At 41.1% G+C, this 22800-nt stretch overlaps 2 protein-coding genes across 7 annotated transcripts; one reads left to right on the top strand and one right to left on the bottom strand.

Annotated features, from left to right (window-relative positions):
* The first annotated feature begins 322 nt into the window (after positions 1-322).
* Positions 323-14243, top strand: cdc14b (cell division cycle 14B). 6 transcript variants are annotated; one of them, XM_071894804.2, is made up of 17 exons: positions 323-565; positions 1807-1897; positions 3020-3095; positions 3339-3431; positions 3614-3690; positions 4089-4155; positions 4245-4307; positions 4430-4517; positions 4610-4840; positions 5283-5421; positions 5876-6041; positions 6656-6753; positions 10626-10673; positions 10807-10929; positions 11186-11354; positions 13096-13161; positions 13402-14243. In XM_071894804.2, the coding sequence occupies exons 1-16, from the start codon at positions 460-462 to the stop codon at positions 13117-13119; spliced, it is 1659 nt and encodes a 552-aa protein (XP_071750905.1). In that variant the 5' UTR covers positions 323-459; the 3' UTR covers positions 13120-13161; positions 13402-14243. The 6 variants fall into 6 exon arrangements, with proteins under 6 accessions (XP_071750905.1, XP_078141332.1, XP_078141333.1 ...); XM_071894803.2 differs by having other exon boundaries at positions 324-565; positions 10804-10929; XM_071894805.2 differs by lacking the exon at positions 323-565 and adding an exon at positions 1424-1665 and having other exon boundaries at positions 10804-10929.
* Positions 14244-15103: 860 nt separating this feature from the next.
* On the bottom strand, positions 15104-20082 carry LOC139908219 (intracellular hyaluronan-binding protein 4). Its single transcript, XM_071894836.2, has 8 exons — positions 19783-20082; positions 18621-18762; positions 17825-17968; positions 17642-17713; positions 17456-17530; positions 16488-16659; positions 15706-15894; positions 15104-15295 (listed from the first exon to the last, which is right to left on the bottom strand). Exons 1-8 carry the CDS (start codon positions 20003-20005, stop codon positions 15230-15232), a joined length of 1083 nt encoding a protein of 360 aa, XP_071750937.2. The 5' UTR covers positions 20006-20082; the 3' UTR covers positions 15104-15229.
* Positions 20083-22800: the final 2718 nt, after the last annotated feature.

Below are 22800 nucleotides of genomic sequence, written 5' to 3'. Positions count from 1 at the left end.
CGTTTCTTACAGCTGCATTCGACTGTTTCATGTTACTTAGCAGGTACAGCAATGGCTTACAACATTAATGCATGACATTACACAGTTATATACAATGTGAATGGAACATATACTGCACCTAGGACTACCATTGTGTTATCACCGTGTGCAATATGCAGCTACTGCGTTTGAACAGTGAAGGGTGGGTACTGGACAACTAGACAACTGTAAGCCTTATACGTCACATGCAGGGGATTCAGACAGAAACTTGCCCTGCTCAGAGACGTCACCACCACCAGAGAGGCTGGAGCAGGCAACTGTGCCTCGGATGACACACACACAGCAGCAGCAGTAGCAGCAGCAGGAACAAGGGATGCCAACATAACACAGCAAGAAAAGAAAACTGGGACAAGCCGCAGTGCGAAGCGCAGATCTGACGGAGCCAGTCAGGAATGCCCGCTATGCAGGCTTGAAGCGAAAATGAAGCGCAAAAGCGAGAGGAGGCGACCCGAGTCGAGGAAAAAGCGCTGTGCAGCTCACAGCTCAGAGGCGGAGCCAAAGTCTGATATTTACATTGGGATAACAGGTATGAGACTGCGGAACGAACCCCATGAACTCAGAAGACCGGCTAGTGCAGTGTGGGGACGTGCACAGCGAGCTGCATGCAAATGATTGGCTTCTTTATTGATCGGTAGGCTATATTAGAAAGACTTTGATTTTTTCCCCCAGCTTTTGACCTAAAATGGCGACACCATCTGTCCCTTGTCGTTAATGCACCAGGCTTTGCGTCGATTTAGTCACCATCCGCAGTGTGTATAGAATAAAATGCAAAATGTCAGCAGTTCAATTTTGCCTCAGTATTACAGCCCAAACTATTTACACCAGTGTGTTTATGCCTTCTCCGGTGTGGATAAATCTTATTTTATGGATGTTCTATGTGCGTGTGTGTGAGAGAAAGACAGTCAGAGAAAGGTTGCGTGTTGCATCAATGTCATCATTTACATAGTCCCGCAAAAAAAATATAAAATGCATGAAACCGTGAAACCATTTTAAATCTCGTCTAAATCCCCAGAACTTTCTCGTGTTTCTTGCTTCATGGACATCTCCGCGCAGCTGAGAAAGTCCGAGAGAGAGAGAGAGAGAGAGGGAGGTTCTCCGAAGTAGAAATCTCGAATCTTACTGGCCGAGCCATCGTCCTAGCAACCGCTTGGGCAACGTTCCCAGAGCCTATCGTGGGTCTTCTGTGTAGAACTTTAAACTGCAAGAGGCGGGGCGGAGCTTGATTGACAGGCGTGGCGTGCAATAGTGTAGCGCCCTGGATCTCTCGCAGCAAATGGCGCTCGCGGAATAGTTTCATGTAGCAGAGGGGAGGAGCCGGATCAGAGTTCATTTTTAGCAGAGTGCGCATTACCCGTACGCTATTCCCCTCCCTTTTCGGCTTTAACTTTGTCGTTGTTGTCAAGTCGAGGCCGAAAACGTTTGCAGTAAAGCTTTTAAACTTTTCATTTGACCCTTTTAACTGCAGCCTTTTTAATCTATACGCACAGCAGCGTGCATTTTAATCATTATGCGCGCGTTCTCGTGAAGAAAAACAGCCTGGTACTTCTTTGCAAAACGTCATGTTTAAAACTGTAGCCAAGATGACCGCGGACGATGTTCCCTCTAAAAGTATTGAAATCATCAAGGGTAAGTTGCAGGAAAGACATTAAGCAGCTAGTTATAAAAAAAAAACTGGTTACTTTTGGAGAGAGGAAGAGAGAACAGGCGTGTGTGTGCATGAGTAAAATATAATTAATTGCTTCTTTACTTTGTCGTGTTTTTCCCCAGATCAGCTATATTTCGCCATACTTCATCAAAAGATAAAGAGCACAGCTGAACGACACTGTTTCTGCATAGATGAGGAGCTGGCTTATGAGAAGTAAGTTCTCAATCTGATCCCAGCTGTGCATTTGGATCAAGTTTGGCTGGTAAAGGTGCATGATTATTGCGATGATTTGTGCACTTTGCTCTTGGCCATTGCGCATGTTTATGAGTGTAATAAAACCAATTTTAAAAGAGTGCCCACACCTTGTGGCTCTTTGAAATGTTGTCATTAGAGAGAGCTGGCATCTGAAAATCCTTTTTTTTTTCTACCGCTGGAACCGGTTTGAGCACTTGTGTAACGCAATAGAAGAATCTGATTTCATTTTTTTATTGTCCAAGTAGCTAGTAGGCAATTACTCAATAGCTTCATAATATGCAAATATGGGTTTTTTTTCTCACCATTATTACATAGGAAGCCTTTTAGAGTTCATCAGTGGTTGTTGTGCATTGCTGAAACGTATATTTAATATTTAAGAACACTACTGTCCACTGCTTTGGATATTATGGAAATTTGTCCTTGGTATTCTGGCAGAAATTCAAATAACCACAACAACATTAAACATTAAAGCCAAACAAAACGAGTAAAAGCACTTTGCCATAGCTACAGTAGCAGTTTCAGAGCTCGCAGGAGAGGACAGAGCTGCTTCAATGGGCTCTTGTTTCATGTGGCCACAGGAGAGGGAACGACTGACCTTTTGTAGCCATTTTTGTGCCAGTAGTACAAAAAAGACCTCTTGTCTTTTTTCGCTTTTTGTCCTGTACTGACTGAGCCACTCTAGCATCAAATGCTTCCAAATATAGTCCGTACTCTGTCAGTGATTTTACTGTGTCAGTCTGAAGTAGCTGATTTTATCTAGTGAAACTTCCCTAGAGACTGTAGCAGATGGCACAAATAGCCACTCTGACACACTCTTTATTCTCTCTCTCTCTCTCTCTCTCTCTCTCTCTCTCTCTCTCTCTCTCTCTCTCTCTCTCTCTCTGTGTGTGTGTGTGTCTCTGTGTCTCTCTCTCTCTCTCTCTGTGTGTGTGTCTCTCTCTCTCTCTCTCTGTGTGTGTCTCTGTCTCTCTCTCTGTGTCTCTGTGTGTGTGTGTCTCTCTCTCTCTCTCTCTCTCTCTCTCTCTCTCTCTCTCTCTGTGTGTGTGTGTGTCTGTCTCTCTCTCTCTGTCTCTCTCTCAGCTTCTATGCGGACTTTGGTCCCCTCAACCTGGCCATGTTTTATCGCTTCTGTTGCAAGCTCACAAAGAAGCTCAAGGTAAAGTAACCCGCTGCTCTTAATTGCACTTAATTGCAAGAGAGGAGAGGCGAAACCTCAGGTTAATCAGTAACATCTGTATTTATACTTAAGTTGTCGTACCACTGAAGCTGTTCAAAAGAAGATAATGCATTTTATGTTACAAAGTTTTTTTGTAAGTCAGGTATTCACATTATTAATTTATTTAAAGTCAAATAAAGCTATTGGGTTTATGCTATTATTAATATTAATTTCTTGGTACAGTCCATTACAATCTCAAGGAAGAAGATAATATTTTATACCTGTGGAGACCAAAAGAAGCAAGCCAATGCTGCCTACCTCATTGGCTCATATGCAGTAAGTGTTGTACACTGATTTATGATATATATATATATATATATATATACTGTATATAGCTTGTAACATGATAGCCTGCCTACGGTATTCTGCTAGATTATCACGGACTGATGGTATTCTAAATAAAAAATACACTGGAATAAAATACAATACACATGCTGAATGTTAGCTTGTATTTGAAGGTAATGCATCTTCACATGACGCCAGAGGAGGCCTACAGTCTGCTGGTGTCAAGGAACTCCACATACCTTCCATTCAGGTAACCATACACTAATGCATTATACATTTATATTTTAGGCATTTAGCTGGCACTCCTGTCCAGTGCAACACAAATATAAGCTTCCAACATCACCAAAATTAGAAGGGTCAAAGGCCGTAATGTCCTGTCAGTATTCTTGTGACCATAGAATGGTTGAGTAAAGAGAGAAGTGCTTGGAAAAGATACAAAACGAGCTAAAGAGAGAGGAAGGTAGAAGAGATTTTTTTAAATATTCATTTAATTTGAGAGCAATTGGAGTGAGAAGAGGAGAGGGGATATTATTCAGTGGGGAGACGGTAGCAATTTACATTCTGGCTAGACGTATGTTTTGTTTTGTTTAAAAGGATGTTGAATAGGTTGTAATGGTACAGAGTGTAAAGATATGTTATTTTTCACAGAGATGCTTCATTTGGAACCTGCATGTACAATCTGAACATTTTAGATTGCCTGCGTGCTGTCCACAAGGTACGTCACTTAAGTTATATAACATTTAATTTTTTTGTGCTTGTGTTGTCATGCCCTAATGAAATTAACTCCCATCCACTGTTTCCCAGGCTTTGCAGTTTGGCTGGCTTGACTTCTCCAACTTTGACGTGGAAGAATATGAACACTATGAGGTATCAAATATTATGTGGTGAAGACAATCGGGCATATAATTCTGGTACTTGCTGTACTATAAACTTAGGCGTGTAAGAAGCTCTGGTTAAGGTTTTTATTTGGCTCTGTGTTGCTGTTGCAGAGAGCAGAAAATGGAGATTTCAACTGGATTATTCCAGGAAAGTTCCTTGCATTCAGCGGTCCTCATCCAAAAAGCAAAATAGAGAATGGTAAGTGAAACACAGGGTTCTTTAAACTGTCTCTAACCTTGTATTAGTAGTTCCTAACCTCATGAGACTGATGTATTTGTCTCTCACTTCAGGGTATCCTCTCCACGCTCCCGAGGCCTACTTCCCTTACTTTAGGAAACATAACATCACTTCTATCATCCGGCTCAACAAGAAAATGTACGATGCCAGGCGGTTCACAGACTCGGGCTTTGAGCACCACGACCTGTTCTTTGTGGATGGGAGTACACCAAACGACAACATCGTCAGGAAGTTCCTGAACATCTGTGAGAACGCAGAAGGAGCCATTGCTGTCCACTGCAAAGGTAGCAAACATCCACCAACGTGGATCAAAGAGCCTGCGTTCACACTGCCAGCAACTTTGATGGGTCATTCTATTCTGACCGACTGTGGGCGGTGCAAGATGCTCCGTTTGCATCTATGTTTGAATATGCAAATCATGTATTTTTCACTGCTTTGATATTGGCTTTCCAAACGTTATTATTAGATGAGTTGACATGGCTAACTAGCAACTGCAAATTAGGAAGCAAACAACCCTCAATACTTCAGAGCTTATCATCAACCCCAATGATGGAGGCTGCCGTTCTTGAGATGCTTTGTGATTGATTTGATAATTTGTGTCATCTTTCAAATAAAAGTTTGAGAAAACTGACAATCTACCTGTAACAATCTACAGTATCTGTTTTAAACTGTTTACAGCATGCTGTTTGTTGATGCACAGTTTCATGCGATGCCACTGTTTTTCAGCTGGTCTGGGGCGAACCGGCACTCTGATTGGCTGCTACATGATGAAGCATTACCGCCTGACTGCTGCGGAGGCCATCGCCTGGATACGGATCTGCCGACCAGGATCCGTCATCGGGCCTCAGCAGAACTTTGTGGAGGAGTAGGTTTTCACTAAAGCTGTTGTCAGATGAAAACCTCATATCTCCAGAATGTGAATTTTTCAGGAACTAAAAAAAAAACAGCCTCATTTTCAGCTTGACCACCATGCATTTTGTCAGTATATCCAATGAGATTTTGAAAAGTCTCATTAGTTCCAAGAGTCGTAGAATTTTCCAAACCGATAGATAAGCATGTAAACTTTTAATTTAAGTTTAAACATGAAGATCATCAAAACTAGAGTTCCAAAGTTTTCACCCAACAACGACAATATTTTTTTTAGAATATTACTGTTTCAGGTTTGTTTTGCAGACAACTCATTATACTGCCAACGTCTGTTTCATATGACCTTGACCGGAGGACAGATCTGCCGAGTAAGCTAAATTGTAATAGTGGTAGCAGTTTGGCAGGGAAACAAGGAGTTCATTCTCATGGTTTGTTGTAATTATGTACGGCAGCAAGCAGAGCAATCTGTGGGCAGAGGGCGATGTGTTCCGGGAGAAGATGCTGAACGAACGGGAGAACGGCAAGATGGCCGTCACCAGGATCCTGTCCGGAGTGGATGACATCACCATCAACGGGAGCAACAAGAACAGGACGCCCAAGAAAGAAGAAGTGGAACTGGTGAGTTTTGAAATAATGCACTTTCCATCTTTCCACACTTCCCATGTACAGAGTTTTCACAGGGTTTCTACGGGCCTTGAAAGTCCCTGTAACTTTGTGGATTTGAGAAAAACAAAATAAGGCCTCAAAAGGTTTTGAAAATGAATGGATGGCATTGAAAGTAATTGATTATCTATTAAAATATAGCACCCAAATTCATCAATATGCCTCAGCTCTCTGGCCCTCTCTCCATCCAAGGATCAACTCTTCACATCCTGAGGAAAAACCAATGATGGGTATTTGTGTTGCTATAGCAGCGATTTAAAAAAAATTATTGCATCACAATTTCTTGACAAGATCATGAGTAAAAAAAAATTAGGCCCCTGTGATGTCTAAATTTGACCAATGTCTTGTCTTACCCCAAAATATTCAAATTTTGAGTCCTTAAATTTCACCAAACAAGACAATTTGCCTTGAATTTGATGTCCAAGTGAGTGTGGCAACCCTGTTTTCAGTGTGATTTTTGGAAATACTTCCATAAGCAAGGAAAGGGAATAATAAACACTAATGAACAAATAGGATGAACTACTCCGCCTGTTCACCACCTTTTCTCTCTTCCCCTGGCTAATCTTCAGTACAATGATGAAGAGGAGAGGAATGGTCTAACACAGGGTGATAAACTGCGAGCCCTGAAGAGCAAGAGGCAGGCCAGATCATCCACAGGTTCGCTATCGTAAGTACCCAAGCAGCCTGCAACTCCCATCATGCATCACACCGACGTGTTTCAGTGTTGTAAATAAGCGACGCCTCTCCTCTTGTCAGTCCTGTTGTATCACAGATGACACACACAGAGTAGTTCTCAAATCATAAGTAACTTACGATTTGAAAAATGTGAGGATTCGTAAAGACCAGGGAGAGGCCTTGTAGGATGTTCTGATGTGTTCTTTTGTTGTTTATCATTTATCATTTCATTCCCGGAGCGTTTTCCCTTACTCACAGTAGGCTGCGTATCAGATTTTTGCAGTTCAGTGTAGTCAGCTGTCCTGTTCTGTTTGTGTCAGGGTTTTGGCATGGCTAATCTGTCAGGGCTGCTCTCCCTTACCCATACCATGGCAGTGTCATCCTAATACCATGATTTTTTGATGATGTGTTGAGGACCCAGGCAGTAGTGTCCCTGTAGTCTTGCAATAACCCCCTTCTACATCTCCTCTTATGTTTCTGTGGACTAAACAGCATCAGCTATAGATGAAGTGTCACATGAATTCATTCCATTTCCATCTGTTATCCATGAGTGATAAGGATGGACAGTAAGTCAAGGGTGTAATGAGTGAAGTATTAGGCCATAGAGTGAATGACAGACTTGTTTTGAGAGCTGGATTAGAGATGTCTGTTGATGTTAAGTCTTCCAGGAAGGTTACAGTTTTTGTCAAGGGCTGGATTGTGAAAGGCACAAAAGATCTGGAATTTGAAGATATAGTCTGGAAAATCTGGAAATCAGTTTTACAGGTTAAGCAAATGTAAACGAAAACCTTTGCACCTCAACATTCATGTAAAATGTATGTTGTGTTCTAGTATCAAAACCGTAGGCAATACATTTCAGAATTGGAAAAATGTATTCAGTAATTATGTAAATCACTACGGAAGCGTAGTCTTCCAACAGGTGGCGCTATACTGCAATTATTAATCGGTACTAAGACTAGTGGCACAGATCTAACCCTTCCACAGCTATCTGAACGGGGAGAAACCCTGTGGAATTTCGTATTACCCTGTTTATGAAGCTGTGAAAAAATCGGATCTGTGCCGTAAATCGTCTAAAAGCAGATAATTTGAGCGTCCTGGTGGCTCAGTGGTCTAGAGAATGTACCATGTGGACCTGATGTGGATAAGATGTCCTGGGTTTGAATCTGGCCCAGGACCTTTGTCGTGTGTCATCGCCCCCCTCTCTCCCACTCTTTCCTGTCTGTCTTTATTTTGTACTGTCTAATAAAGGTGAAAATGCAAAAAAAAACAACCCCAGATCATTTGTGCCTGTGTAAATCCATCCACGGAAGGTTGGGCGTCAGCATGGCTGATGATGGTTGACTGGCCTCTGTACCCATATGGCTTTGGCTTTTGTTGTCCCGTGTCAGGCAGGCGGTAGTGTTCTGCTGCAGCCTCATGGGTACGGTGTGGCCGGTGTGTTGCCTGCCATTCAAAAGATAGCAGAGAGAGGCAGAGAAAGAGTGGGGGAGAGGAAAGACAGAGACAGGATGTGAGGTTTTGTATGATGGAGGTAAGTGCACGTCACTTCCTTTCTAGCTGACATCCTCTTCCTGTAGAAATGGTTGCTGTGCCAATGAATGGTATGGCTAACGGTATGGCTGATTGATTCTTTTTTTTCTTTCTTTCTTTGGATGACTATGGTGTGAAGTGGATATGCATTTAATGGATGCAATACATTTACACGCCTTTCATTGTCTGGCACTCATGGACACTGTTGAGTTGTTCTGCTTTGATATCAAGGCTTATCCAAGATATCCTCTGAGTTACAGTCAAGCTCTCGAGTCGAGCCCGCTGTACCGATACAACAGAACTAATTAGTCAACTAATCACGGTTTTACAACAAGATCTTGATTAGTTGAATCAAATGTTTTAGTGCTCGGCTGGCACCGCTGACTTGGCGCTTCCCATAAGAAAAATATTTGGAAGAGGAACATTGGCCCTGGCTCTGATCTGCAGTAGGTCCTTCCTTATCGTTTGTTAAAGTCGCCAACTTGCCTGTCAAACCATGAAAACTGCACGTTTTTTGGGAAATTGCCACTCGGACTTCAGTGGTATGATCGTTTCATCGGACTATGGTGTTTATTGGTTTAATTTGTGGCATTATTATGTGGCATTGTTCAAGGGTGGGGTGGCAAATTCCTCCTAATTCTAATATAATGGAGTAGATTAAATAAATTCATATATGGCAGTCACAGAAGAGATAGTGGGATGAAAATGGTTTTGTCCATTTTCAGAAGGGAGTTCAGTTTCTGCTGGCACAGATCAGGCCAAATACCTTATCAGCATATGAGTTGCAACACAAACATCTAACTCCCAGCTGAACTTCACCATCTGGCTCCATTGTTTGTTTTATTATGTAATACTGAAGTGCATGCTGAATTACGGTGGAGATTAGAATTACGATTGTATGAAACTATGCTAGACCTCGTCTGCCTTTCATGCATGGCAGCAAGCATGAAACCTTTGGACATGCATGCATGGACATGCCTCTGTGTTTGATCTGTGTGTGTTTGTGTGTAACATGTAGTAAATGTTGGGCTGGGTTCACTGTCAGTTGCCTGTTGTTCCATTGCATTTGTGACTGGATCAGTGTATGCATACCGTCCGAGCTTTGTTTCCTCCTTCAGGTTCATGTCTTTCTACAGATGCCAGCTTTTTTTTTTTTTAAATGGTCCTTTTGAAGAGTGCAATTCATAATGGACATGGAATATTTTTTCTCTGGGATTTGACCATTTTTAGACACGTTCACACAATCTAAATATGCATGGCAAATTGTTAACAGAGGCTTGCTGACAGACACTGCTGGATGCAAGGCTCGGTAAAGAGGTATGTAAGCTAATCCAGTCCCAATGGAAAAGCAGAACATTAGAGGCTTTCTGTCCTGCCCGGACGTCTCTTGTCTCTCCTTCCTTTTTGTTATGTTTTTTTTTTTTTCTTTTTGCTCTTGTTGTTGGATTTGTCCTCCTTTCAGATGGCTGGTAGCCATGCTGCTCTCCTCCCTGTGTAGCCTTGCCCTGTGGTGGATTGTGTATGGCTTCCCTTCTTCCATCCTGCATTTCTGTATAGACGGGTTAGGATTTCAATGAGTTCTACTGCCCGTCCGTCCCCAAAACCCCTGTCCTGCCCCCCCCTTCTGGAGCTCTAACTGAGAATGCTGTAAGTGAGCCCCCTCATCTTCTATAACCCCCAAATCAAAAATTGGTTGCTATATCCTTTCTGCAAGGAAAATAAACTTTCTGCTGGTGAGCGGAGCTAGTCTGTTTAAAATGTACAAGAGCAGAGGCCCCTGCCTGCTCTTTGCCATGAGCGGCTTGTGGTAGATTGTTGGTGATGGAGTTGTACTGAGAAACTTTTATATTACATAATGTTTTTGTACGACAAAGTGTTCTCATTTTCCCTTTATCTTTAAGCACCATCCTTTGCTGGTTCATGTGTTTTCCAGTTGTCAGCTGTCGCAAGTTAAATTCCTCGACAGACAGTAATGCCTTGTTTAGAATCACTGACGCTGATCAAAATGATAACATCGTGCAAAGGCAAATTAGTCTCACTTTGATCTCCTATTTTGATTAGCACCGCCTCCAGGCTTTTTCTGGTACATATTTGGCTTCACTTAACTCCTCTGGCTGCCACAGCTGAAGCTGCAATAATAATCCTTCCGCATTGTGAACTTGAAACTCTGGCAAAATGTAATAACAATTCTTTCTGATTCCATGGCTGCTTCTTGCTTATCTCCACACAGAATCTATTTCTGCCCTCCTCCTGTCTGTTTCCACCTGTATCCCATCACCTTTCCCTAAAAGGTTTATGTATTGCTTTAATATCATATTGCTTGTGCTTTCACAGACAAGAAGAGAATAAGATTCACACCAGGTCGTCATCACAGTCCCTAAGGTAAAGTTTGCACCTGGTGTTGCCGTATCACTGTTTTGTGTGTGTGTGTGTGTGTGTACACAACATGCACACTTCTGCACTGACTCAAAACAGCCACAAACTAATTATGTGATGTGTTTATGCTCTGTAGCAGGATCATCTTGCAGTCCAGTGGCCAGAGCTGTAAGGCCAGCATCAACCCCTCGGCTCTGTCTGACCACTCAGACAGCAGGAAGAGGACCAGAACCTCGCTGCCAGCCAACGGGGTCGGGGGAAGGTCAGTGGCTCTGCACTCACTCACTCAGCAAGTCTCCAGATGTATTGTCGGGGAAGGAGGCATAGCATCTTAATGTTGTGGTTTTCCCGTTTTCCCCAATATATTATTTCATTATCGAGAATTTTGTAGTATTGCTGCAATACTGTATTGGTTTTGATATGTATTATTTTGACACGCATATGAAAGGCAACCAAGAGGCTATAGCCATTCATGCATCCATCTGGAGGTAATTAACAGCTTCCCTTCTCTCTGCCAGCTCCCTGTGCCACACCAGACTGGCCAGGTCCCTAGGCAACTTGCATGTAGTGGCTGGCGACAGAGACCCGATGTGTTGTGAGCCATGTGGCAGCCATAGAGACACAGCCAGTACCACAGCCAACACAGGCACTCTGATCAACTTAAACATGGCACAGGTCCATCTGCAGGCAAGCTCCCTCAGACCCACTCTGAGCCATATTGAGACTTGGGCTGCATTTGCACACGAACAGAAAATCTGATTTTCACTTCTGTTAAGCAGATTTGATCTTTTCTTGGCTGTCCAAACAGGGAAAATCAGATTTTAATGTGTTTTTCCTCAGTTTTGACAGCCACAGGGCGGTCAGATCTGTGGAACAAAGAGTTAAAAATCCGATCTTTTGTGCCAGTGTAAATCCAGCTGAAATCCAGAGGCTCAACACTCTCTCTCTTTCTCCCCTTCATGCTCAAGATACTGGTTGGGTCGTAATCACTTCTCCTTTTTAGGGTGGGCTGCACCAACAAGGATTAATTTTTAAACTGGATTAAATCGTGGTTTATCAATAAATTATTTTGCACCAAACTTGAAACCTAGTTTAATTTTAACCTTCTTTTAAATCTTAGTTTGTTTTTACTTTAAACCTAGATGAATTTTAAAATCAACCCCTTGTCACAGTAAATTTTACTTGAACTTGAACAGTTTACTTTGGAGTTCACAGTTTTGGACCAACAGTATTAAACTGGCAGTTTTGTCTTTTTATACTTTCATAATGGCAGTGTTTTTGAGGTTGGAGGAAAATGATAGTTCCTCAAAGAGAGGGGCAGACTCAACCCAGTCAAGTTAAAAGATAATACCTTAGTTTTGATTTTCTTCCAACAAGCTTTGAGTTGGGGTCGTCTCTCCTCTCCATCGCTCACAGATCTGTTAAAGGCTTCTGCCAGCTGGAGCCCTTCGGCATCCTTTTTATCGACAGCAGTGTTTGACGGTCTGTGACAGTCTGTTTTCTTCCCCTCCAAAATTGTACCAAAACGCTCCATTAGCTCGACCACAAGCTTTTTCTGAACGGAAGAGAAATTTGAGCTTCTCTGCTGAGCCATGACAACTTTTGTCAAAGCCGAGGTTAGTTACTGGGTAGTGTAATTATCAAGCTAGCACAGCAGAGGGGGATAATGTGAAGTTGGTCTAGCAGATCAAACGGTAACAAAATAACTGGTTTTGAATTCAAATTTAACAGCACGAGTATCCAGGGACTATTCTTTTCATTTTTATTGCTATTTTTTATCATTAAATATAAAATGTATTTTCTTTGTTTGTTGTTGTTTTGTTTCTTTTGTTAACCAATCACTATCATTTTGGTTTAAATCACTAAATAAGTTTTAAATCAAACTAGGGTTAAATTTAAATTATGCAACACAGTTAATTATAAATCTAGGTTGGTTTACTTTTCATAAACCTAGTTTAACTCAACTAACTCTTGAGTGTCACTAATCTTAAATTAAACCGTGTTGGTGCAACCCAGCCAAGGGTCTTATTTGCTCAGATGTTGTTCTAACCTGATATTCATGGACCTATTATTTTATTGTTCACATTGCAAATCAAGGATAGCAGGTACCAACTGCTCAACATTTAGTAAATCTGACCCTGCTGGTGTACTGCTGTCAGGTTGCCAGATAACACTCTGCCTGCCTCAGTTTCTCCTATTCTTCCTATCCGTGGCTTTCCTTGCATGTCCTCCAGGAATGAGGGATTCGGGAGTATGACTGGCTATAGCTTCTCTGGACTCTGCACTCTCTGTGTCTTCCTCCCTCTGAACAATTATCACCACTCTCTGGCTGCGTCTGTATTCTTTGCTGATGCTAATCCAATGTTTATTTCCCACTCTTTTCTCCTCTTTTTTTTATTTTTTTTTTCACATTTCTGACATGTAACAGACGCGCTGTGTCCAGGGGACGTAAAGCTCGCTGCTCTTTGCAATCGATGCGTTTTTCCAGGCTCTGGTATCTACCTCCTATTCACTTTCCTTTGTACATTTACTGTCTTTAAATCGTATCCAACAGCCTCTTTGTGTATCTTGAAAACATTCTTTGTACTGTATTTGGTTGGTATGCATGCAGTTGAGTTTTTCAATCCTAGACTCTTGATTTCATGAACAGAAAACATTGTTAGTGTAATGTAATGCACTGAATCTGTATCTGTCATTCCATTAATACTGATTTTGTCATTTTTGTTCTTTTTAGTCACTCCATACCCAAAGCTAGAGCTCCTCTACTGCGATGAGCCTGCGGATCTGAAGATCCTGAGGAATTTTAAACGAAATCCAACTTCTATACGAACCTATATTATTCTTCCAATAGATCATTTTAATTTTGAGAAATGGGTTGGAGCAAACTTTCTTAACCAGTGTTGATGTGACATGTAAATCATTTATAGTTGGATTGATTACCAATTATTTTAACCATAAGGCACTTCAGTTTTTATGGTGGTTTTTAATACAGAATCATGAAACAAACTCTCGTATACTAGTCTAATCATTGCCTGGTTGTTTCCCTACTTATTGAAGCATGCAGTAGTTATCATCAGATCGATCCTCAACAGTCAGACCGGCATGTGAATGTGTAAATCCAGGGAATTTGCTCTAAAATGAGCAACGTGCAGCAGATATTCAAGCGTCTAAGATTGGGGATTATCATGTTCAGTTGGAAAGATTTGTAGATCCGCTAATTTGTGTAAACTCTGTTTCTATCACAATATTCCATCCCATGAACTAGTTAAAGTACCTTGTGCAGCATTTGTACGTACATCCTTCGCAATATCTGGCTCCTGTCTGTATTTTTGTCATTTTGTTGTGAAAGCGTTTTCTTTTTGAGCTGCTGTATTTCAAGACTGTAAATATGTCAACATTTGATATACCCAATTTGTATTTTGTAAATATTTTGTACTACTCGTTTGAATCAATCATGCTATGAAATAGAAGTCGCCGGTCCTAATGGGGCCTTGTCTAATTCATGTTCATAATCCACTAAATATTTGCTTGGAGCACATGGAATCAGACTTTTTAAATAAAAAAAATACTCCTCCAGGTTGTCTGTGGCTCTATTAGTACGTGTGCTAATCCACTTAATTCTACTATACATATTCCACGATGCTTTTTTTTTTTTTTCAAAAAAAAGATTCTGGCCGTGATATCACATCCTTTACCTTAAGTCTTTGTTTTTTGAGGAAGTCATTTATCATGTAGATAGTTTTAAAGTCACAATGAAATGGCATTTTGAGAGCATCTTCCTTATTTTGATGCATGTCCTGTTGAAATAGGATGTTGGGGCAGGACGTAACATGGCGAGCCATCATTCAAAACTAAACCAATGGCAGCTAGGAAGAGAAAGGCAGTTTTCTTCGATGGGGCGGGATTGTTCAAAAATCTGACAGTATTATGGGTTGGAATTTTTATTTATTCCTACTGGTACACGATGAGGTAACCATTAAATATGCATTGTTTTCCAAGAAGTACAAGTAATGGGATTTTGATATAAAAATACAAGAAAATAATTTAGTTTATTTTTTTCTCAACATTTGTTTAATAGTGTATATTATGGCATGGAAAAGCTAACAAGATGAAAGTCATTTTTCATTTCATTGTGACCTGAAATAATCAATTCATATCACAGCAATCAAGACTGTAATAACTTGTTTGACCCAGCATAACATAATCTACAAACGCATTTTTGCCATCACTATATACAGCATGTACTTGAAGAGAATATTGGTACAGATACCCAGATTGCTCATGTTCCCCACTTTGTTTTGTTCAAATAATCTGTATGTTGTGTTCAAGAAACTGGATAACTGCAAATACCTTGCAAAAAGCATTTATTTTCCAACAGTTGAACATTGAACAGTGCCTTCAGTGTGTCATCAGAAAAAGTCAGAGGGATAATAAAACCCATCAAACCTCCGGATCAGCAGAACACAAAAACAGTGATTAGATATCTAGCAAGTGTAAGTGCAACCCATTTTCACCAGCAGGCCAATGTGAAGAGAAGTGAGTTCAAACAGCCGAGGACACGGTTATCTTCCCGCTGTTAGTGCCGGGAAATCCTCCGGGTCGTCTGGGTTAGGAGCCAGAGCGTCGGCCTGGAGGAACCAACAGCACACAAAAGGAGAAGACATTCCTTAGCCGAAACACTCAAGAGAGAATCAACCAGAATACAGGAAAATGCATATACAGGTCCTATTGATTTTATCCATTTTTTCCTAATGTTCTTGTTGTCACCTGTATGTGGTGAACACTGGCTTTTGCTTTTCTGGGAAGTAAACATCTTGAAAAGTGCAGAGGCAATTGCTTTGTATGAAAAATACCAAAATACACTGTCCCCATCAAAAATAAATTTCAATGTTTTTCCAAAATGAGCTAAAGTTCAAATGTGGACCTCTATTACAATATATGAAGTGAGCAGTATCACTATATACAATAAAGAGTGACTCATGAAGTCACTTGTTTTCATTAATATGCATTTAAATCTCTTGTGTAGCTAAGAACATACCGTCTCCAATTTGGGTTTGGCCTTCTCTGGGCGGGCAGTGGTGCCGCCTCGTCCTCCCCTGCCTCTCCCGCCCCGGCTAGGGCGTCCCAGACTCCCGAAGTTGATGTCCAGACGGGAAGTGATGTCATTCATAGACCTGCGCAGGAAGTGGCCATCATCCTCCATTTCCTCCAGACTTCCCTTGGGGTTCTGAAGATGAAGATGGGAAAGAAATGCTGAATTCAGTCAATGATAGTCTCAAACAGAAAATTACAATTATGAAGTGATTAACTTCAGAGTTTTGGCAAAAACCTCAATGCCATTTTCATTTGCCACCATGAAACTTCTAGCTAGTAAGGGCAGTTTTGCAAAAGCCTGGTCTGGAAATTATTAGTCATGGGCTTGTGGGATAGTCATGTGCCCATCACCGTTACTTGACTATCTTTAACGACTTATCTACTTGTACTGTTCACAGCAAACTGACCTTCCCGCTACGGACTAACCTTAGCTTGACTCATTCATTACAATAGTTTTTACATTTTTGCAGGGCCAGTCTGGAACAGTGAAATGTCACTTAGTCACTCTGCAAGTTGAGGCTCAGTCACGTTGCTCAAACAGTCTACAAGCGAGCTCTTAATGCAGAATCAAGTGCGTTGCAAAGGTCCCAGGGCCCCAGAGAGGGTTGGCCATGACACGTGCAGTGTGATCACTAAGGGAACCCACTTACTGCTAAATCAGACAAGTCCACTTTCACCAGGGATTTTTCTTGTTGAACAGATGACCTAAGCACTTTCCATTCTCACCTCCACGTGCTTCGACTGGTGGATGACCCTGGCTTTGGAGGGGACCTTGTCGTCTGCCTTGCGGAGGTTCAACTCTGCCTTGGGACGACTCATCTCCTGCAGGGCTTTCCACTCGTCCAGTGTCATCTCCATGGCAACCTGGACCACCATCTCTCCGTCCACCTCTGACACTCTATCACAAGTGGGGGATGAGCTACAACTTTCAGCCCACTTCATGCTGACCATTTTTGTGTCTTAAATATTAACGCTATTGTGACATTGCCAAATGAAAACAGAGATTCCAGCATACAGTTGTCATGGTAAAAAGGGGAGAGTGGCTAATGAAGCTTGAGACCACTGGTTTAATACGTGCACCTGGCTAATTAATGTCATAAGTATACGCAAATTAATGGTTTCATTCCAAAATGCTGTATATCCATCAACTATTTAGGAAGAATTATATTCAGAACTTAAAAAAAAAAAAAAAAAAAGGGAACCCATAATGTGCTTTACTTTCATATAAACCATTTTTCTAAAGAGTGGGAGTCATTTTTATCTTCCAAATGGTGAATATTTAATTTTGGATCATACCATAAGACTGTGGGTTTGAGTCCGGCCCATGCCTGTAGTGTTAAATTAACACACATGCATAACAGGAACCCTTAAGAAGTGCAGGTTTTTTATAGTCCCACTGTGCATTTGTGGTGATGATATTGCTCTTTCTGACAGGAAGTTGTGTGAAAATGTACTTCCTTTTATTAATTACAGGTCGCTCAATCACAAACAGCCATGATTTGTAGAAAATTATTTTCTCAAGTGCTGTAAAAAATGTTTGATAGCGCACAGGTGCTAGACGAGTGAAGTCTCATCCTTGACTAACATGAACTTGCCACTCGATGACCATGGGACCGTGGCAATGGCTGACCGCATGACCAAGTGTGGTTGTGTACATGCGTGTGTGTGTGTGTGTGTGTGTGTGTGTTACTCACTGTTCCTCACCCTCCACTGGTGATTGGGGCTCTTCAGGTTTGACTGGAGCATCTGATGTCACTTCCATCAAATCACTTAAAAAAAAACAAAGGACACATGGGACATGGACAAACAGAAAGACAATTCTCTATGGTGCCCAAGTTTAAAAATGGACATGTCCATGTTGTCGATGTTGGCCGACTCACCCCATAGTGTCTTGAACAGACCCCCAGTTCCAGGGTCCTCTGCCCCCTCTCTTCTCCTCAGGGGAGATGCCTCTGCAACAGGCAGCAGAAAAGCAGACACGGTTCAATATTTGCCATAATGACAGAAAAACTGGCATGTGCACACGCTTTTAAGCTGGACTGCTTGATTAACAGAGGCATTACGTTCCGCTGTGCCGCTCATATTCTCTCTTGCCCCGCAGGTTGAAGGTGTCTGAATTCCTCAAGTATCCTCCTCCACCTCTTCCTCCTCTCCCGGCTCTGAACCCCCCTCTGCCTCTGGGGTCGGTTTCTGCATCGGAGGAAGGCCTGCGGACCGATTAGGTGACAGTTCATAGTATTCCTGCGACAATTCCTGCATTTCAGACCAAGATGGTAGATTGCTCTAAATATTGATCATTCATTGTGGCTGATTACAAACTGCCATTTGCGAACGAACTGGATGAGAATGTAATGATTCGAGGGGAAATAAGGGCATGGAATTTCTCTTTTTATCCTCACTATTTTAAAAATGTACACATCACCATGTTAACTATAGATTTGCGGGTAAAATGAGGAAAACCAAATTTTAAACTCCTAGTTTAGCTTGAGGATCAATCTGATGATCACTACCACATGCTTCAATAAGTAGGGAAGCAACCAGGCAATGATTCGGCTTTTCAGAGTTTGTTTTATGATTCTGTATTAAAAACAACCATAAAAACTGAAGTGGTTAAATGGTTAAAAAGGTTATGGTTAAAATAATTTGTAATCGATCCAACTATAAATTATTTACATGTCACATTACAATGCTTAAGAAAGTTTGTTCCAACCCATTTCTCAAAATTAATTCAATCTATCCAAAGTCAATTTGGAAACAAATTTCCCCACTGGTGGTGATGTAAACAAAGAGCAAGTGCAGACTTTGGAAAACAATGTATAGAGTTGTGTTGCAGCCACAGCTTTGATGAAACACACATACTTAGAGACGGGATACTCCTGTGATTGCTCGTCTTGGTTGGCCCTGCGCTCTGCGAAGGCGGCTCTCTTCATGCCCCTCTGGGCCTCCGCTGTGCCTCCTCTGCTCTCAGTCGCCGGTCCAACACGTGGCTGCTGCTTACGGCCTGCAGACGACACAGGGAGTGAAGTATTCAGACAGACAATTTATGTTGCAGCTTATCTTTTAAAACTTTTTCTGCAAACAAAATCTGAAAACCTTTGATGACTATGCGTTTGGCTGGGATGATTAAACAAAATGACCCTGGTTTAAACCATTGATCTACAAGCCCACGTTGTTTTCAGCCTATCCAACATTGCAAGAGGCTTTGGCTAGAGGCTTCAGATACCAATTTGTTTTAGATACATTTGGGGACCAAGCCATTTTAACGTTTCTACTCACTTTTGGGTCCCAACCCAGTCTTTAATCTATCACAACCTCCTCAAAGTCTTTCATTACTTAGCACTGTTGGATCTGAGAATGTGAGAAATGTTTGGATTTCAAACAAATGATAAATTATGTTAAAAAGGTGTTAAGGGACATTTTGGCCGAAAATGAATATTGTATATCATTGGAAAACTCTTGATGCTCTCTTGAGCTTTCTGATGATCAAAACAACACATTTGTAGCCATGAACACATTTAAAATAAAGGGGGAAATCTGAAAGACTGAAGTGAAAACCCTAGCTTAGAATTTGATTCAAAGGGGGCAAAACTGCACATAATAGCTTTTCATAGACTATCTAGAAAAAGTCTGCATAGTTCCCATGTTATGTCAATCATTTCCAGTTGTGTTTTTGCTCTGCTGTAAAGTTGGGGAAAAGGTCACTGGAAACCATTCACGGTGGCTTCTGCCTGCAGCACTGAGCCCGTCCACGCGCTCTGCAGCCTCACTGACCCTGCAGCATCAGCAGCTGACCAAGCCCAGGCGAGCAGACGGCTCTCGGCTGGACCGTCCCATCTAGAAACAGTGGGACCTGCCAGAATCGTTCGAATGTGTGGGTGTTTAACGATAATGTAGCCAAAGCCTGATGCTTGCCAGCGAACTAGGTCAGACAAAACCGAGTGTCAGAGAGATCTGGCATCTGCGTTAACCCGTTTCCTTTTGTCACCCATGAACTTTACCAAAAAGGTTAGTAGGCTAGTACCTGCTTGCGGGTCTTGACCGTCAGACGCGACTGGGAGACGTCTGTCTTTCTGGGATTCTTTCTGGCCAGGTTTTTTCTGCTTGGCTTTCTTTTGGTCCTCCTTCTTCTTCTTCTTGTCTTTCTCTATTTCCGCATCATTGATCAGGTCGAACGGGTCGGCATCGTCATCCAGAAGCTTCCCGAACCTGTTCGCCACAACGCAGCCATAGGCGTCCGGCAGCATTTTTTAAAGCCAATGTACAACAAAAAATGCCAAGTTCAAAGGCTGGTTTTCCCCTCACACTCTGGACATCAACGCTTATCTCTTGCAAACGCAAAAGAGACCACCGTTTTCCTGTCCAACTATAACAGAAAAGAGCAGCGGATGGGATTCAGCTGCCACAGTGAACATCTAACAAGCGCCGTTGGCTAGGCGAGACTTTTAAACGTTTGCACGTGCGGGAACTGGAGACACCACGCCCCTGTTCTCGTCAAAATTCGCTAATCAATATTCATTAGATAGACGTTGGCTGGAGTCCTGTCTGTATTCTGGATTATCATCTGTTTAGTCACTTAGGAACGGACTAGATTAAATGGAATTGCAAAAAATGAAAACAAAAAAACAGTTAAAAAAAAAAAAGGGGGGGGGGGGGGGGGGGGAACAGTGGGCAAAAAAATACTTTTGATGAAAAAAAAGATGATTGCTGTTTACTGTGATTGTGATTACTTGTAGGATTACCCGAAAATATGCCAGAAAAGAAAAAGCCATTTAGATTTTGAAACTAAAATGAATGACACTAACATGCATCAACCATTATGTCATGATCTGTCAAAACATATCATGACATAATGGTTGATGCATTGATTGATGATGGGTCCCTGACAAAAAACAACTATAGTTATTGTACAGTACATTTTAGGAGGATCAATCCAAGACTCAATCAATAAAAAAAATCACAACAAAACTATGAGTCACTATAATAAGTATTCTATAAATATTATAGTGATACTAAAGGAGATTTAGTATCACTTTCACATCAGAAAAAATACCATAACGTACTATAAGGTCACTGTAAACTCACTGTCGAGTTTATAAAGGAATATTATGGGGGATATTAGTGGTTTTTCAGGTACAGGCACTTCACCAGAGGGCTTTCATCAAAAATATTGCAAGTCTTTTAAATTAAGAACGTTTGTACGTGGAATCATATTTAATTCACAATCCAAAGGCAAGAATCCATCCTTTATAGTCATCATTTCTCAAATTTTAAGCCCTTCATTGTCTGGTTTACAAGTCCATCTGTTTTCTTTGTGTTGGACCAAAACCCAATAAATGCAAGTGCTACTAATAAATTGATTACTGAGCCTGAGAATAAACAGGGTTTGTCTCATCAGTGAAGTCAGTGCATTTTATGTTTAACAAGGTGAGCTCCACTCATTTGTTACACTAAATAGCCTATAATATTTTGGTGTAAAAAGTGTTTATCATTAATATATGGACATTTCTAGGCATTTGCCATTTTTGTATATGCACCACACTGTATGTCTGTAAATGTTTGCCTACAGTAGCCTATATTGTTTTTAAGCATTTTAGTGAAAACTTGCACCTCTGCTCTGTGAATCTAATAATGTGGAACCCTGCAATATCTGCTTTTGCACTGAACTGTATCTTTGTAAATCTGTAAACTGCAACCATAGTGAGACTTCTGTCATGCCAGTAGGAGCTCTTTATTATCATGATGTTGCACATTTGATCTCCAATATGATCTATTTATCTAGGCTATATGTTATTCTTTGTTTCTGTAATGGCCCAATTTCCCAACAGGGATCATTCAATGACCATCATATTGATATTCACAGAATAACTTGACATGTACACATTTATAATAATACTCAGATTCTTATATTCCAACATCAAAACTAGATCAACACACCTCAGAACTGTTTTAGCTGAGTAACTCTCCCAACTGGGATGAGTCAGAGGATATGAATATGTAATATCCAAGTGATGTAGTTGCTTGAATTTTTGCCCCACCTAGTGGTCAGGATAGGAATTACAGGTGAGTGGTGAGCCTCAAGGGGGGTCTTGGGTGCCTCTATTATACATATCACTGCATCACTATAAATACATATTTTAGAAAATACAGCTGAATAGATTCCAACCCAGTGGCCTTCACATGTTCGAAGACAATGTCCCTTGGGCAGTAAGTGCAAACCTGGCACCTGCTGAGGCCTAAAAACAAATGTTAGTGCATGGAGTTACAAGGTTACATGTGTAAATGTCAACACTCTGAAAATTTGCATTATTTTGGCTATGGAAAATAAATAGACTCAAAATTTTTAAACATTTTGATTGATTGATTGATTGTCTTATTTCCAGTCTGTTGTAAAAAAACAAAACAAAACAAAAAAAAACTGCCTTGTCTAATACACATACATACATAGAAAATATATATTATAATATGGGAGTGTGTCACCTTATTCAAAAAGGGACAACAGAAACGGGATATTAATCATGAAAAATAGCATACATATTATTGTCTGTAGTACTGTATATACTTCTAAACTGTTATTGTATATCACATTAAAACAAAATGATCCTTCACTGACTGTAATTGTTAGAATTTTGTGCAAATCACCACTGATCCTCTATCATTGTACTGTGTAACTGTGTCATACTTCACTACCATCTGCAACAGATGGCACATAATGCCTTCACCCCATCAAACATCTTGCCAGTGATCACATCAATAAACCTTTAACTCCAAATGACTGGAACCAAATCAGTAGTTGCAGTATAAACATGTTGGGTGGATCCTGATACTGAGCAGTTTGTGATTTTCAGCTCACCATGTTGTTTTCATAACATTTTAAGAGAGCGGTAAAAGTTATGGGAAGTTGACAAATATGGAATGATTTAACAACGTCCTTAGATTAAGTGTGAGTGTCTGAAAAGTCCAGAAAGCTGTGGGCCTTGGAAAGCTATTCAATAGGCCCATTGAATGTCCAACATCATAAAAGGTCAAATTGGTTTAAAAT

The sequence above is a fragment of the Centroberyx gerrardi genome, chromosome 8 (genome assembly GCF_048128805.1).
Source record: "Centroberyx gerrardi isolate f3 chromosome 8, fCenGer3.hap1.cur.20231027, whole genome shotgun sequence".
Classification (NCBI taxonomy): domain Eukaryota; kingdom Metazoa; phylum Chordata; class Actinopteri; order Beryciformes; family Berycidae; genus Centroberyx; species Centroberyx gerrardi.
This window is presented reverse-complemented; position numbering and strand designations above follow the sequence as displayed.